The sequence below is a fragment of the Sipha flava genome, unplaced genomic scaffold (assembly GCF_003268045.1).
Source record: "Sipha flava isolate LNK unplaced genomic scaffold, YSA_version1 277_pilon_pilon, whole genome shotgun sequence".
In the NCBI taxonomy this organism is placed as follows: Eukaryota; Metazoa; Arthropoda; class Insecta; order Hemiptera; family Aphididae; genus Sipha; species Sipha flava.
This window is the reverse complement of record NW_020272943.1, coordinates 314,907-331,242: the sequence shown is the minus strand read 5'-3', so window position 1 is coordinate 331,242 and position 16,336 is coordinate 314,907. Positions and strand designations below refer to the sequence as shown.

The window sequence follows — 16,336 nt, the reverse complement described above, 5'->3', positions numbered from 1 at the left end:
GCCAAAAATTGTTTTATATACAGTATGTCCCATGAGTCCCGTATCACTCTTAATATCTCCATGGGAAATCAATATATTTAAACGCTGTTTTTTTTAAAATACTTAGTCATGAAATTCTGATTGAATGGCAAAAATTCAATTTTATTTTAAAAAAAATTCAAAAATTCAAAAAAAAAATGTATTTAAAAAAGAACTTTCAATTTTTAAGATAGCCATTTTTTTGAGCATATTTATTAAAACAGTTAAAAAAAAAATTAAAATTGAATAAAATGTTATAGTAAGTTATGTTTTTGAATAATTATAATAATAGTTGTTACCTAAATAACAAAATACGAATTGCCCGATTTAATCAATCTAGATTGGAATGCTGATTTTTTATGGCAATCTGTAAATATCTAATTATTAGTGGAGCTTTTAGGAAATATTTATATTAGAATTCAAATAATATTCTTAAACTTGATTGTTAATATAAAAAAAAAAAACCGAATTACATAAAAACGAAAATAATGCATTACATTTTTTTTATAAATTTTCGAAGTGACCTCCATTATTTGTAACACAGAACTAAAGTTTTTGGATGCAAGCGTTTTTAATATTTTCTAATGTCTCAGGTAAAATATTTTGAATATTTTGTTCAATTTTGTCACGGAGATCAGGCAATGAATACGACGGATACACAAGATTTTTAAAATAAAACCATAAAAAAAAAAATCCATTGGTGTTAAGTCGGGCAACCTAGATGGCCAAAGCACTGGATTATTGAAATGTGAAACAATTAATTTTTTTGTTATAATTATTCAAAAACATAACTTGCTCTGACATGGTCAATTTTTATTCAATTTTAAAATATATTTTTTTTAACCGTTTTAAAAAATATGCTCAAGAAAATGGCTATCTTAAAAATTGAAAGTTCTTAAATGCATAAAAATTTTTTTTTTAATTTTTAAAAAAAAAAATTGAATTTTATGCCATTCAATCAGAATTTCCATACTAAGTATTGTAAAAAAAAAACCGCATTTAAATATATTGATTTCCCGTGGAGGTATTAAGGGTGATACGAGACTTATGGGATATCAAGGCCGTAACTGGAAAAAAATTTCGGGGGGTCTAACATTATTATTTAATACAATTTATAGTTAATAAACTATATTTACCGCTAAAATGTTTCTACTTTTGAAAATTTTGGGGGGTCCGGACTCCTGGACCCCCCCAGTTACGGCCTTGTGGGACATACTGTATATTTAATCATAGAACCTCTCATACAAATTTCCTAGATACAAAATCCTTTAGTTCTCATAACATGAAACTATTAAAAAAAAAAAAAAAAATTATATATTATAAATAAAAACAAGTAATTTTAAATTATAAATACTCGTATAGCCACATACATTTTCAGTTGTAATAAATTATGATTACATTTTTTTTTATCAGTGCTCTGTTAAAACCATCACATGTTATATATTATGTTTTGAACTTTTTCAATGCCAATCTATATTTTTTGTTTTGTGTGCAGAATATAGTAATTAAATGAAGTATATAAATAGTATTCATACCCAATAATACCTTAATACGCTACTTCATGGTGGTTTATCTGTATATTTGTGTATTTACTAATTATTTATTTATTATTTTATGTCCTTTACCTATCCGGTTTCAACCGAGTTTGAATGCTTTTTTCTTACTTGTTGTAAGTTTTTCCGTTGTATGTTGTAATATAGAAACTATTATAGTTAAATATATATTATAGTTATGGTTTTAGATAATAACGTTTGATTCGCCAACATATAAAACTATAATTCCATTTACATTTGTAATATTTACCTATTGTATTTACAAGAAAAGTATTTATTATTTACATTATGTTATCTCCTCTCATTTAAATACATACTATATATATATATATACATTAAAATATGAATTCAAATTGTTGGTTAAAGACATTCAAGTATATACGTATCTTGTTGAAAATGTGTTTTTAATAGTTTTATTACTTTTAATGTAGATATAAAGATTAAAGTAGCCAAAAATACTTTTAACGGTTCTAACTAATGCATTTTTCATTTTTATTAATTCATTTGAATTTAAATTATTTAAATATACTCGTTTTTACGATGACAAATAAATGTTTTTCAACTCAATAATTATAACTGCTCTTTTAAAAATAAATTGGCAACTATAATCCCAGAATATATATATCAAATAGTACAATAACATATTTTTAAGTAGAAACATCTAGTAACAAATTAATTTATAAAATTAATTAAATAATGGGAAGAGATATATTGGCATAAATAATTTCAAAAATATTGATAATATCGGATGTGTTGAAATTTAAGATTTGAGAAAATTGTCCTTTGAAATTGATCTATTATTTTAAATATAAATGTTTCATTTAATTTATGATTTGAATTAATTTTATTTAATTTGATTAATTAAAATAAAATGTTTTCCATAAATATAATATTAATTAACTTATGAAAGTAAAAAAAATCAGGAGAAAATAAAATAACTTTACATTTATAACTATAGAAATATGTATGCGAATTTTAACAATTATAATTAATATCTTGTTTAAAATTCATAAAAATTAATAAAATATAATTAAAAAAAAAACTATTTTGCATATAAATAAAGTATGTAAGTTTAAATATAAAATGTGCATACTTTTTTTGACAGACAATTATTATTTACACCTGTATATTTATAATAACGTATATATATATATTAATAAATTTTAATGTATTATTGTCAATATTAATAACAAAAACCCTTGTTTAATAATTATAATACTTAACGAATGCACAATACGCTTTATTGACAAAAATATATAAGTTTTACTTGATACTGTTTAAATATTATAAAATTTAGATTTTATCTTCTGAAGCTTTTAATTTTTTTTAATTTTAAAAATATTTACTAAAAATATAAACTTACATTTTCTATCACGCATATAAGATTAATGGTGCTTCCTTTTCCAACATGATACTCTTCTGTTCCCAAAATTCGAGCTGTTGGTACAATGACTTCCAAATAAAAGTAATGTGATGCAATCCCTGTTCCCATAGCCACCTTAAAAATCAATTATGAAATAATTATTAAGTCGCTGAAAACAAATTTTATGCTTTTTTTTATGTAGTTATATATAATTTATGCAGAATTAATACAAAAGTAGTGTTAAAATAATACTGTTCAACGAAAAATATAAATATAAATTAGTATTTACTTTGGATTAATAAATAAAAGTGAAACAGTTGAATCGGTAAAATTTATTTAAGTTCCATTTTTGGGAAAATACTTTCGAGTTATTGGAGTTGAGTCTGACCAATATTTATTAGGTTCTTGAGTCGATTCCATAAATAATTGCTGATACCAATTTATCGCTTACTGATTTTGAAATCAAATCTCCAAATTAGTTTTTTTGTATATTTGTTTATCTATTCATTGTTCCTTTTCTAATGTTTCTATTGTATTGTTTTGTAATAATTTGTATGTATTTGAATGTATTCCGAAAATCGGAATATGAATTAAAATATTTGGATATCATGAAAGAAAAAATTCATTTAGTTTTGCGTAAAAACTTTCACGATTAGTGTATACTGAAAATTCAATTTTCAAATTAAGACATTTTGGGGTAAAACTGTGCAACATCATTGACAACGTAATTATTAAAATGTAATCTGTAAAATTATCAATTTTTTCGTCATCACATGCTTTTATTACCAACAATTCTTCCATGGAACATTAAACTACGTCATTTACGTTTAAAATCAGAAAAAATACCCCAAAAAAAAATATTTGTGATATCTAATTTTTTCATGATTATACTTGTATTTTTTAGATAGACTCAACTTTTGAATTGTTGACCGTGAACTTTGGCCCAAATGGAATCGACACCCTTTAATTCTAACATAATTCCAAACTTGTTTAATTGCATCGTGAATTCCATTTTAAAAATTTACATGCATTTTTGAAGAAAAAAAAAATACCTATCAAACTTACCAATTTACAATAGTTAATAATATGTTACTTTAACATAAGTATTTAGCCGTTGACGAATAGTACCTTATAATAGTACCTTATCGTTCGTATCCAGTATAAAATGCGAAGTTTTAAATCGTTTTAAATCTGGCTAAGAATATTTTATCTATACGAACTCAATTCGAAGACATTAAGATAATAAAATTGATTTAATTTAACCCGTCAGCAGTCGTGTGTGAGAGCGCGGCACTCACTGGATTACTATGTTTGACAACATTGTCTATTATTTAATTCTTATATTGTTGACATATATTTATACCTTATGTTATCATACCTGGGAATTTTTTGACATGTATATGTCTTATGGCTGGGGGTCATTCTGTTAATTTGTCCCGACACCGAGAATGTTACCATGACGTCATTGGTGCGTTCACGTGTGCGTGTGTGTGTGCGTCGACCGGTGGGGGACTAGTTCCCGGAAATTAGCGATAATACGAACGTTATTGAAATCGCGGTGGCTCGTGATCTATTAGTAACATTATGCCTTGTTTACACGTGACGAGTACTCGGCCGAGAGAGTCAATTCGACCGAGCATTGTCCTGTGTGAACTCAAGGAACCAGTACTCGGCCCAGTAAAATGATCGAGCGAGTGAATAGAAACCGTTTCTATTCACTCGGCCGAGCGACTACAGCTACTACCAAAATCAACTGTACTCGGTGTGTATAAACCGCCAACCGAGTAGATCGTGTAGTGAAATTATGTGTCACTCGGCCAAGCAAATAAAATATGTGTAATTGCTGACTCGGTCAATTTCGGTATTAGACCGAGCAACATAACGAGTGACACGGCCGAGTACTCGTCACATGTAAACAAGGCATTAGGTATAGCCCGTTGTATAATAAATGTATTGACGATAAAAATAACTCGTTGTAAATTATATAACTAACGTTGGTTTTTCAGTACACACCGTTCTTTATTATCCATCACTAAAAGTATTGTAAATGACGATTCTGTAGTTTAAATTAAAAATTTAAATAAAAATTTAGAAAAAATGTATACTCAATAAATAATTCCTGTCTTTGAAACTTGTTTATTTTTTACACGTATTAAAAAAGTTACCTACAGTTTATTCCTCGTCTCCTCGTATCTAACTATATTCAGTAGAAACAAGACATATACATGTACCAATGTATCTATATGTAATGTAGATACTCTTAGTTTTTTTTTTTATATAAATAAAATAACCCAATTCATAATACTGTGTTGAAATGACAATAGATTAAAATTGTCAGTCCCGAAAAAGTGAGCTATTAGTGTATGCATTTTTCTCGCATTTTATTTTTGATTATTTCACGTCATAACGGCTGAAAATATGTAAAATATGATACAGATGTTGAGTTAAACATAAATCCATCTACATCAAGAATAAGTAATACTTTTACTCCGTGTAAAAAGAGTGGCTCGAGACGCAAAATCTATTATTAATTGTTGGAAGATATGTGAGTTATGTAATAACCGTATATGCAAAGAACATACAAGTGCTAGATGTAAATTCTGTCAATCGGGTTCAGAAACAAAATCAGATTCAGAGTAAATACCTGTATATGAATTTTTTAATATAAACAATCTAACAATAAGTAATTACAGTGATCTTATTTAATTATTCATTCAGGAATTCTCACTTACAGTTCAAATAAACACTTTTAGTAGTAAAAATTCGAAAAGTGAGCGCCGCGCTCATACGCGCCTAATCGTATTGTAAATACTAACGCGCCTACTGAAAAGATAAATACATAAAAATAAAAAATGTTTATGATTCAATTAAATGTTATCCAATTAAATATATTTTTTGGTTACTTAGTCGAAAAATAATGTGGTTATTATATAAATTAACAAATATAAGTAAATAGTTACGTATAAATTACCTTTTTTTATTATATTTTGTGTATAAGATAATGTTAGTAGTTCTACTGTTGAATTGATTTATGAATATTTAATTAATTACACTTAAATTATTTAAACTTAATAGACATATTCTTAGGTTAGAAATAACACATTAAAAGTTTTAGTCGCGTCTTTCTAGCTGGATTAATGTTGTTGACTTATATTATTTCTATAGTTGAGTAAAAGCTCTGATTTATGGTTTCCCAAGGGTACGATTCTGAGTTCACTTATATTTAAAAGTAAATTATTTTTCAAAACATCATGATCTGGCTATGATTGTTATATATAAAACCACTGTTAAATAGTAGATTTTATATTTTTTTTGTGAAAATTGATTGTGTATAGTTATAACTACAAAAGAATTTTTTTTAAATTTTTAAAAATATCTCTTACAGTACATTATTACAGTACCAAAATAGTATTAAATTTATTCGTCTTATATTATATTTTTAACAAACAAATACTTAAAATTCACTAAATCTACCAATAAAATATTTTATATTGAAGTTTCATAATTTAGATCGATGAATTTAAGTTAAGTACAGTTAGTTTATTGATAATATAAATATTGAGAAGAATTTATATTGATTTTAAATTAATTGTTGCTTATTTTTATAACCTTTCATATATTTTTCACAAATATTAAGAAAAATATCTGGAAATTCGTAATAGACCCCCAAAGTACCAATTTTAACAAATTTGCTAACAGAAATTTCTTGTATTATATTTATTATCATATATTTTACTTTTTATATTTTATCATCAGTGCAATCATTCCTCATTTTACTAAGATTCATTATATACACAATAATTAAACTAAAGCTTAGATAGTGGTTCCTCGTTAACTTTAGTTTTATAATTTGAAATAAATGAAATATATTTGATATATTTTGCCGGAATAATTTGAGAACCCAAAGCAAAAGAAAGCAGTTATGGTTCAGCAAAAAAAATTGTTATTGCCCGAAAACTATAAAGCATTAAAAGATAACAAATTAAAAATATATAGAACTCAAACGTTATCGAATGATCACATTGGTTTTAAAAAGATAAAAGCGAAAAATCAAAGACATTTTACAGAAATATATTTTAGTTATTAAAACATGAAAACATTAATATGTCTCCTTGAAATATAAAAACTAACAACACTTATAACTGAAATGTTAATATACATAAAACATGATGCTAATCAAGTTTCTTTTCGTATTTTACATTGAATCTGTGATTGACGTAAAAATTAAATATGTTTATTAAAATATATTTATATAAATATTATATATCTATATTATATTCGTATTATACGGCCCGAAAAATTTTTTTTTTCCGTAGTACCACGAGTTTCCTATTAAAATGCATAATATTATAACTTTCTACATAATTTACGGTTTAACAAAATTAATATTACAAAAATATATCATTTCAGTTTGAAATAGTTTATTACATTCGGAGTATATGAATTTTCACTCAATTTTTTTATAAATTCAAAAACATTACAATATAATATAAAAAAATGAATTTTAGAGATTGATAAATAAATGTATATTTACATATAAAAATCCATAAAATATATAATTAACGTTAAAACATATGGAATAATATAAAACATTAAAATTTATATTTATCACTTATTTTAACTATAATTTAGTTGTCAATTTGAATATTAAGGTACAATATGGTTATTTTGAACTTAAAAACACCAAATAATCAAATGTTTACATTTTCCTTTTCAACACTATCGGAAATATACAATATTGGAAGTTCTTACCATTTTTTCAATAATTATTTTTAATAAACCGTTAATTATATATAAAGTTATAATAATATGCATTTGAATAAAAAAAAAAAAAAAAAAAAAACATGATAAAGTAGATAAATTAATTCACGGCCAGGAAACTTTTATGCATAATATTCTTATGAATATATTAAGATTATAAAACTTTGATTTTTAACGTCAGCCACAGTTACAATACAAGATATGGGAAAAACATAATTAGCTTCATGTTTTATACCTGCATGCCAGTTATAAATATTTCTAGGGGTATTGATAGTATATTCATGGATGTTCGCAAACTTCTAAAATATTTGCATAACAATTGGTTCGCATTTACAAATTTTATTAGTAATTGCTTAAGTTTTTATCATTTAACTTTTATAACATTTAACGTTTTGTTTAAAACATTTTGAATTGTTATTATACTATCAATGAAGTCGTTTGACAATTTTAATAAGAAATATATCCGTTGCAGGTTTCATGCTTTCAAAATAAAAAATCTTACAATTTTTAAGTTAATAGTTTAAATTATAAATTATCCGTAAGCCAGTTGATAATTATCAAATTTCCAAACATTTTTAATTAGTTTTAAAAATTCATCTGGAAACATGCATACTATAAGCAGTTTTCCATTAAAAAAGTTGATTACATTTTAGAGAGCACATCAATAATGATAATACATAGATAATACAGGGAATTGTCAAGTGATTAATATAGTGAATTATATTCTGCTTCCTGCAAGTTATGAGGATAATATAACCCAGCAGTTCTCAAACTATGCGATGGCATAGGGATCCACGAGAAAAGTCAAATGACTACATTGCACTGTGGACATATCTGAATAAATTTAATTAAGCTATCAACATATATTTCTTGATTGTCGAGGAAAAACAATAGTACGATTACTTGAATAGCACAATGAATTGTACATTTTAGCAATATTCATTCCATTTACAAATCAGACTTACATATACAATTTGGTTATTTCGATTTGATTACTTGGCTGATATTTTTACAACATGGAATCAAGTAAATTCATCAATTAAAAGTAAAATTTTTACTGTTTTTACAGCAAATGAAAAAAAAACTGTTTTTAAAAAGAAAAATTATAATTAAAATTCAATAAAATAATATTTAAATTTAAATTTCGGGCTGTTTTCTTAACATAAAATCGAGAATTATTGCCGTCTAAACCAAAAATTCCTGATTTTTGGGGCTCCATAAATTTTTTTAGGAACATAAGGACTTTGCGAACAGAAAAGTTTGAAAGCCACTGAACTAACCTAATCTAACCTAGGTGCGTAATTTTGATTCTAGTTTGCCGTTTGATTTATTGTATTTGTTGTATTTATACATACATAATATGCTGTTTCGTCACGCATATACATATAATATATTATCAACGTTTATAATTTCAGAGATATCTCTCTCCATAAAAATATGCTAATGCCAAATTATGAGACTTAATTTTAGGAGGAGGAAGCTTGGCTGTTTTTTAAGGAGTTTAATCCCCCATGCCCCTCCCCACTATTTACGCCTATGATAACGGGTTCATTTGGAAACTATGCTGATATAAAACGAATGGTATCTTTAATATTTCGAATACACTAAGCTTTTAAATTTTATTTTCTGAAAAAAAGTTTATTTTTTTAAATCTTGAGGTAGCTAGGAAACACAAAAGAGTTTTCCATATTTAGATTTGATATAAATTTTGATAGAGAAACTATGTAATGGTTATAACATCAGACTTCGAAAAAAACAAATGTTGATCTTCGAAAATTTAATATTTTCTACAGGTTTCATTATGTTCGAAAATATATCAATGATAGCAATAAGAATTACCTAGTGTTACGTTATAACATACGAAAACTGAATCACGTGGCACTCCAATTACGCAATTACAGACGACTGATGCTATATCCAAGGTCCGGTTTCAAAAGATCTATTTAATAATATGTAGAGAATTTTCAAAAATATGAAATAATATATTATTGATGTAGATACCAATTTTACCGATGGCGGGAAGGATACACGATTTCCGGACTCGGTCGAATTTTTCATCATCAAGCGAAATGAATATAAGATGATATTTATTTTTTTTTTTTGAACACAAATACTTTATGTATGAGTGAAGGAATGATAGAATGTCAATGGTTAGTTTGTCTCAATGAAAGCCGCAGTATACATGCACGAATCAGCAAGGCCATATCTGGGGGGGGGGGGGGTCCAGGGTGTCTGGACCCTCCCCAAATTTCTTCAATATTTTACAAATTTTTAAAATAATTATTTATTTTTAAAACCAACATAAAAATATCAGTCACAAATGACTAGCAATAACTAGCTCCAATTAATAATTGACTGTTTTTAGTTTTATATCATAATATCATATGAAAATATAGCGTCTAATAATAATAATCACAGACTTCTATACCAAGTTGGTATTACCAACGCGCGTATTACATAAAAATCTGACGTTTATACTAATAATAGATAGTTTATTATTGAAGGACAACGATCGCTATCGATGCCGGTCGGGGATCAGCGACGATTAACAACAACAATATTAGATTTGTGTAAATTATAACTATATTATTATTTATTACACCATTTTGCCGTCTGCAAGACTGTGACAAACACGTCGAATCGTTTTATAAATGCATCATAATGAGTAAACGAGAAAACAAAAATGTACTGTCAAATTATTTTTCTAAACTTCCAAAGGTACGTTATATTATTTCATATGTATATTAATAATTTAACTACCAAAATGTTAATTCATAAACTTTATTTTAGACTGATAATGTTCCTATTCATCTACCACAAATAGACATGCCTGAGCCATCATGTAGTCATTCACCCACATATTTGCAAACAAACGAAAATAATATATTAAAATCGGACACGGAGCAAATAGTTGAAGAAAACGATATTGGCCACTGTTTCGGTAAAAATGTATGTGATGAAATAAAATTTAAATTATTAACTGATCAATGGTCACCAGATGAAAATTACAAATTTCCAATAACTAAAAATCTAAAAAAAAATTTAAAGTTTCAATTAGGATGAATTAAGCGTTTTCCTTGGGTTGTTTATTCGAGAATTGGTGAACAAGGTGCAGTTTGTAAATATTGTGCTATATTTGGTCGCGAATTTGGTGGCAAAGGCAGTCACCAGAAACTTAATACATTAGTTGTAAAACCTTTTAATAACTGGAAAAAAGCGATTGAGAAATTTAATGAACATAGTAAAACTGAATTTCACAAATCTAAGGCTATGCGCGCAAATAATTTTGTAGCTGTTTATTCCAAAAACTGTCAAAATATTATTCAAAAAATAGATAAAATAAAATCTTAAATAAAATCTAAAATAAAATAAAAAATTATTCAATGCGTGCTATTCAAATTGATCAAAATAGAAAGAGATTAATTCCTATTATTCAAACAATTATTATTTGTGGGCGGCAAGAAATAGCTTTACGCGGTACTAGCGATTACGGCCTCTCTCTTTAGACAATTCTGAACCTACTTACAATGATGGTAACTTCCGAGCATTATTGAGAATGCGCATTTCGTTTGAAGATAAAAATCTAACATATCACATTGAGAATCAAGCGTTAAATGCTTCATATATAAGTCCTATGATTCAAAATAATTTTATAAATATATGTGGAAAAATTATACAGGACCAGTTAGTTAACAAAATTAATCAGGCAAAATGTTTTTCTGTATTAGTCGACGAGACTACTGACGTATCGCGTGTTGAACAACTGTCATTGTGTGTACGTTATTTAGAAAATAATTTAAATATTAAAAAAAAATGAAATCAACAATTATGTATTGAAAGAAGACTTCTTAAAATTTGTACCGCTAAATTCTACCACTGGTCAAAATTTGGCCACAGTAATTCTAGTTACTTTAAAAAATCTTGGTATAAAATGTGACTATTTACTTGGCCAAGGCTATGATGGCACCGCAGCAATGAGTGGTAATTTTAAAGGAGTACAGTCTGTTATAAGAGAAGTACATCCCGCTGCACTTTATGTCCACTGTAGTGCACATTCGTTAAATTTAGCACTTGCTCATTCGTCAAACATTCACCATATTCGAAATTGTATTGGAACAATAAAATCTGTAGGAAATTTTATTAAAATATCGGCTAAACGAACTGAATTATTGAAAAATAAAATAAAAGAATTTCTTCCTGAAACTAAATGGACAAAATTAACTTCCATGTGTGAGACTAGGTGGGTTGAAAATCATGATGGTATGCTTAGATTTTTAGAAATATATAAACCTATTGTTGCCACATTAGAAGAACTACAAATATTTGTTGACATTGAAACATCATCTAAAGCTTTACAGTTATATAAGTGTGTAACAACTAGTGAATTTATAATAAGTATGATAATTGCGACCACACTTTTTTCTATAACTTTGTCATTATGTAAAATATTGCAGTCGGTGAAATGTGATTTAGGTGAAGCAGTAGATCATGTTAAAACTGTTTTAAGTGAAGTGAAAGATATGCGAACAAATATTAATGAAAATTTCAAAGAAATATTCAATAAATCAGAACAATTGTTCATATCCGTGAACGAGGAAGAAAAAATAAAAATACCAAGTAAGTCGTTCAACAAATAAAATAAATGTGGATACCAAAATTCCTGGACTATTTTCGTATTGCAATTGCAATTCCATTCTATGATGATTTTATTAGTCAACTTAAAGAATGGTTTTCCAAACACAAGACGATTTTATCGTCTTTGTATTTATTAATACCAAAAATGTGTTTGAAATCTCCAATTTTAGAATCAGATTTTAGTATATATTCAGATTTTATAAATGTTGACACATTACCTTCAGAACTAAAATTATGGAAAAGAAAATGGATTGCTTTCAAAGATTTAAATCGTCCACATACAGCTGTAGAAGCACTAAATTATTGTAATCCTGAACTTATTCCAAATATTCATTTTTTATTAAAAGTATAAGCTACGCTACCGGTTTCTACAGCAACTCCCGAACGAACTTTTTGAACATTAAAACGCGTCAAGACATTTTTACGGAACTCTACAGGACAAGAAAGACTAACTGGACTAACAATATTAAGTGTCCATAGAGATGTTACGGTTAATCCCGATGAAGTGTTAAACCAGTTTGCTCTTCAAAAAGATAGGAACATATTATTAGCTTAAAATAATATGATTTGTATTTGTGTATTTTTTATTTCTTAATTTTATATTTCATATTTGTATAGTGTAAGGTGACAAGATGTCAAAGTAATTTTGTTTATTTGATTTTATTATATTTTAATAAAAGAAGGTTAAATCTTTTTCTGTCTTATTTTTAATCAAATATAAATAATCAAAATCTAAATTCAATAAAATAAACATGTTTTGGAAGACCCCCCCTCCAGAAAAAAATTTCTAGATACGGCCTTGCGAATCAGTATACTAGAATAATGTAGTTGGACGTTTCAAGAAACTATATTAATATAGTACAATTGTATAGCTGTAGTTAATTAAATTTTATTTTGCAAATAGGACATTGTGTTGAATTAATAAAATTTAGATTACTGATGATTGATAAGTAATCAAGTATAAACAGTTGCAATTCATTATTTGAGATAAAAATAAACCAAATGTCGATATAGGTGCGATTTACATAGGATATAGATTATAGTTTAAAGTTAATAAAAATAAATTTGAAAAATGATATTTTTTATTTGTGAGAAAACCGTTGAATAGTTTAACTATATTATAAAATAACTTAAGTATGCAAAAAATGTATCCGAATTATTGAAATAAATAGTGAGTGAGATATTCATATAGATTTTACATTTTTTTGAGCTTATAAAATCTCAGCACAAAATATTATTTATTTATTTAATTTTATTTTTATTACAATGTACGCCATTCGGCTTCTAAACAGTGTATTTTAAATTAAGATCTAACATAAGTTAAATACATATAAATTATATAACAAAAACGAGATGTGTAACAATTGATTTAAACTACACATAAAATTAACGTTAAAATAAATATAACTGTGAAAATTGTTAAACATATAATATTTTAAAATGTCAAATTTGGATAAGGTACGAAAATACTAAACACTGAAATTATTGGCAATCGACATAATTCTAACTATAGGAGAATTATTTGCAAAATTAGAACGGTTCACAGGTAGATAAAATAAGCCCTGAAACCTGGTGCATCCAGAACACGAATGTTGAGCCATTCTAACCAATAGAGTGTATCAATAGTCCCTTTTATAACAAACAGGGTGTATCAATAGTCTATTCAAGTAATTAATTAATGAAATTACAATAGGAAATATTACGGCGTTCGGTTAGTGATTAGTAAGTCGGTTGGCAAAGGAGAGAATTAGAGAAATGGACAAGAGGTAGATAACGCAGGATGATAAGAGCCGCAGGGGATAAGGTTTTCAGAAGACGGGCTTACTTTTACAGAATTATCACTAGAAAAAACTAAATCTAGAAAGGAGCCATTGCTGTTAGATAAGTCGTTCTTTTGATAGAAATGAATTAGGCCATATTGGTCACCTACCAGTCGTACTTTGTCAGTGACGGACTTTCTGTAGACAAGACCCGAAATATCGTTGGCCCAATTACTTGTGGTAGACTAAAGTCACCGCAAAAAATACCAAATTTGAAATTCAATGATTGCCCGACATGATCTATAGACCCTGTATGACATTCGTATTTAAAATTATTAGAGTTAGGAGGAAGGTAGACGTCAGCAAAAAGGCCAATAATGCCACCGGGAATAGTGACAGAAACCAATAATTGTTTAACGTCAGCTTTTGGTGAAATATTTAGGTTAGTCGCAATTAATTTTCACGGCAATTAATATCCCATCGACTATCACTGATGTATGTATTTTTGTCACATCTAAAAATGCTATACCCATTAACTAAATTAACCGCAATAGGAAGAATGTAACGGACTTGAGACAAAAAATTAATCGAAAAAGAGTAATATGATTAAGTATTATTTATTAGTAAAATGATTAAAAGTGTGATAATCACACTTGTAATCATTTTACTATCTAGTATTACGAATCATTTCAATATTGCTATTATTTATCAAAATATTCGTACTTGGCATTCATATGAACCAGCATCTCTTTTCTGGACATATTTTATCTGTAAATCCCAATTATCGGCGTTGTCTGCATGCAACACGTGGAATCTGTCATCATTGGTATACATAAAAACGCCGGAACTTAGTATGTGCCAATCTCGGCGACGAACCCATGAAACCTAAAAGCAAAAACAAAGAATGGTTATTATAAGTATTATGAATGGAAATAACTATAATTTATAAATATATTTTAAATACAATTTTGTTGTTATTAATATAATAATATCTTATATTTTAATTTAAATAACTTAAATAAGTTTAATAAATGTTAACCATGCGTTAAAAGTTTACCGATATACACTTGATAAATTATAAAAATTGTATCCAACGTGCTAATTGTATACAACCATTCATGGTACACGTGTTGTATGCTATCTGCAGTCAATTTATTGTTGTCATATTTCTAAAAATAATAATTTAAGGAATAGAACCAGGATCAACAGTTCATTTTGATGAGTGGGAAGCATACATCACTGTAGAAAATAATAGTTTTCATCACCGAACTGTTAATTATCGCAAGAACTTTATTGATTCACATGCAGATGCTCAAACACAAACAATTGAGTGTTTATAGAGACACGTAAAAGTAAAATGTAATATAATATCAAGTAGAACAATACATTTACTCGAAAGACAGTTACATTGCCTTTAATTAATTAATTACATTTGTTTATAAATTTAAGTAACATGTAATTGAAATAATAACAAGAAGAATGGTGGCATTCGGTCCATCCGAACGATGTCTTAGAAAGGTTTTCAAAAGACATAAGACACATTTGTATGAGACAATTAAAATTCCAATGACTACTGTAAATCTAGAAACTCAAAAAAAAAAAAATGTTAAGGTAAGTGAAGAATACATTTATCCGTATAGATATTATACGACACAAATATGTAGTCATTTTTCGTAAATGGCATACGGCATGTGTACTCGAATCAGTTATACACCGGTAAATATCAACTGTATGATAGTAAATGTAAATTTTCACGCGTTAACGCATCTTGTCGTGGTCCGGTGATGTCACGGCACGACGCACGGTAGATAGGACGATGAAAATAAAAGAATAAAAAAAAAAAAACACAGCGGTGAAGGCGGTAATGGCTGGTGGCCTTATATTGTTTTACACAAACACCGAATAATAATATTAATCAGTAGCGGTGTAACAAATGTACGACAAATGTATGATGGAATCGTGATTAGAAATACTTATATCGATGGTTTTAATTGCGTCGTTGTTGTAGTTGTTATCGGAGTGTTAAGATGAAAGAGGCTCATTAGTCACGTTAAAGCCGGAGGGCCCGGTTTTAGATATTGTTGGGATATTTTGATTGTTAGGTGAAACTTTAGATGAGGCAATAAATCTTTCTTTAAGCTTTTTAGTTTTGGTATGAGGATCACCCATTTTTTTGGATGTTTTATTAATTTGTAATGTTAATATGTGTATATGGATCAACGGTTAAATAGTTATTCACATTACCT

General features: G+C 27.1%; 1 protein-coding gene across 1 annotated transcript in view; it reads right to left on the bottom strand.

Moving 5' to 3' along the window:
- The window catches only part of LOC112685449, a 328,545-nt gene that overhangs the window by 92,102 nt on the left and 220,107 nt on the right, over positions 1 to 16,336 (bottom strand). Inside the window, exons 5-6 of the mRNA XM_025557345.1 lie at positions 14,814 to 14,975; positions 2,935 to 3,069 (exon numbers count right to left, since the gene is read on the bottom strand). Of these exons, the coding sequence (XP_025413130.1) occupies positions 2,935 to 3,069; positions 14,814 to 14,975 (297 nt within the window). The remainder of the gene's footprint in view (positions 1 to 2,934; positions 3,070 to 14,813; positions 14,976 to 16,336) is intronic.